Source organism: Pteropus vampyrus, unplaced genomic scaffold (assembly GCF_000151845.1).
Source record: "Pteropus vampyrus isolate Shadow unplaced genomic scaffold, Pvam_2.0 Scaffold35, whole genome shotgun sequence".
Classification (NCBI taxonomy): Eukaryota; Metazoa; Chordata; class Mammalia; order Chiroptera; family Pteropodidae; genus Pteropus; species Pteropus vampyrus.
In genome coordinates, this window is record NW_011888816.1 from 788,222 (window position 1) to 790,359 (window position 2,138).

The following is a 2,138-nucleotide window of genomic DNA, read 5'->3' on the forward strand; positions in this document are numbered from 1 at the left end:
CACGCACACACGCACGGCTGTACAGAGCTACTGCCATTCAAGTCCTGAATGAGCCAATCACAGCGAGAGGCTCTAAGGCATACCCGAAACTCCTGAAAACCAAAGTCACAGCATTTCCCTTTTTTGAAAGTAGTCACGAGCAATCCCACCCCGCTTCACCCTTCGCACATGGGTAACCCCCGGCTGCAAGATCCGCTTTCTACCCAGGGATGCTTTCAAGATTCTGAATCAAAAGCAGCAGCTGAAAGAGGAAGCTGGGGGTGGGGGAGGAGAAAGGGGGCAGGCCATTCAAAGAGAGCCACGGCACCCCTGGTGGGGACCCCATCACCCACTGTGGGCAAAGCCGCCAGCCTCTCACTCACCGAAGTAGTCGGCCTTCGGGTGAGCATCCATCTCACGCTCCAGACGCTGGGTGAGGGCTTCTAATTTCAATTCAGCGGCGGAGGGCCCAAGCTCAGGGCCTGGGATGAGGGTCTGGCAGGGCAGCCTCACTCTGTGGCTGGGGCTCTCCGGAAGCACAGGCCCCAGGCTGCCATCAGGAGACCAGTCAGGGGGACCTTCTTTACAAGGTAACTCAGGCAGGGTGGACATCACTGGATGGACATGGCTGGTGGGGCTGAGCTTGGGACCAACGCCAGGGTCTGCACAGCCAGGCTTGGGTCCCAGCCCAGGGGCCGGACCCAAATGCAAACTGTCCATGCTGGCTGGCAAGGATGATGGGCCAGAACTAGAAAGGTAAGATTTGGGCCCATCCTGGAACCAGGGTTGAGGGTCCACGTTTGGTTTGGGCATCATGCCTGACACCTCGTTCCCCGACCCCGAGTTTGTTCTTGGAACTGCTCCTTGACTGGGGCAGCCCAGGGCCAGCGGTGCTGAGAAAGAAGGGGTCCTGGGCTGAGCGGGCCCCAGGAGGGCTCCGTTTTCCGGACCTGGGGAAGGAAGGCCAGGGCTCACCCGCTGGGAGGACGCCGTGGTCCAAAGGCCCGCTGGCTTCTCACTGCTGCGGCCATCGACACCACCATCCTGGCCACTCTCAAACGGCCCGCTGGAGCTCCGGGAGAGCTGTGGCTGATACAGGTGATGGTCCCTGGAGGGTCTGGATGGTGCCGGATCACTTCCTGGGGGGCCAAGCCACCCACTCCCTATACCCAGCCTTGTGCTGGAGGACACTCCCAGCTCTTCACCCCATTTTGGGCTTGCCAAGGAGAGATTGTCATAATAGTCTCCGTGGGTGAGGCAGGAAGGGTCCTCACAGGGCCCTGGCCGATGGAGAGCAGACATCTCAGAAACCACCAGGTTCTCCTTGGAACCACAGTCCTGACTGCCAGGCCTTGTGCCACGGACATACGGCCTGGCCCTCTGCTCCTGCGGTACGTACAGGGGCTGCCCAGCAGCCATGGTGGTGGCCGTCCCAGGAGTTACTGCTGAGGCAGCCAGAGGGGGCTTGGCAGCACCGTCCATGGTCAGCTTGCTGCCGGCACCAGCTTCCCGGGGGGCCTGGGGGCCTGGGCGGCTCCCACCATTGACAGGGCTTCGGCTTCCCCTGGGCAGGGTCTCCTCCTGCAGGAGCTGTTGCTGCTGCTGGAGGTGGATTTTGGCCATCTTGGTGGCAAACACCCTGCGTGTTTCCTCGAACTCAGGGTTGTTGCCTGCACCCTTGTCCACTCGGAAGAGTCCATCCTTAGAGGCCTCATACATGTTCAGGTCCTCGATGAATTTACTGGCCTCCAGGCCCAGGTCGTCGTACTTATCCATAACGCAGGCCGGTGCTGGTAGTGTGGGTACGTGCGTTTTTGGAGGGATCAGAGGGGTTGATGCTGGCGAGAACAGGGGCTCAAGTCCAGCCGAGGACAGGTAAAGCCTTCCACCTGCCCAGAGTCCGAGTCATGACCCCAAGCCCTGGAGTCCAGCCGGAGTTGAGGCCTCAAGGCCAGCTGGACCAAGTTAGTTTCCAACTCCCTTTCTCCTTGGCGGTGTCCACGTGGGGGCAGACGGTGGCGCTTCGCTGTCCCGGCTGGCTGTGTGTTCTTTTCTCTTTTTCAAATCATAAATGGAAAAAGAACAGAAAGAAAAAAAATCACATCCTTCTTAAGCAACCAAGGTGGGAAATCCTCAGGGCAGCAGCCGCCGCTGTACGA

The 2,138-nt window shown here is 59.8% G+C and overlaps 1 protein-coding gene across 1 annotated transcript in view; it reads right to left on the reverse strand.

Annotated features, from left to right (window-relative positions):
• LIMD1 (LIM domains containing 1) overlaps window positions 1-2,132 on the reverse strand; it is a 62,776-nt gene extending 60,644 nt beyond the window's left edge. The window contains exon 1 of the mRNA XM_011357472.2: window positions 363-2,132. Coding sequence (XP_011355774.1) covers window positions 363-1,755 — 1,393 coding nt within the window. The 5' untranslated portion in view covers window positions 1,756-2,132. The remainder of the gene's footprint in view (window positions 1-362) is intronic.
• Window positions 2,133-2,138: the final 6 nt, after the last annotated feature.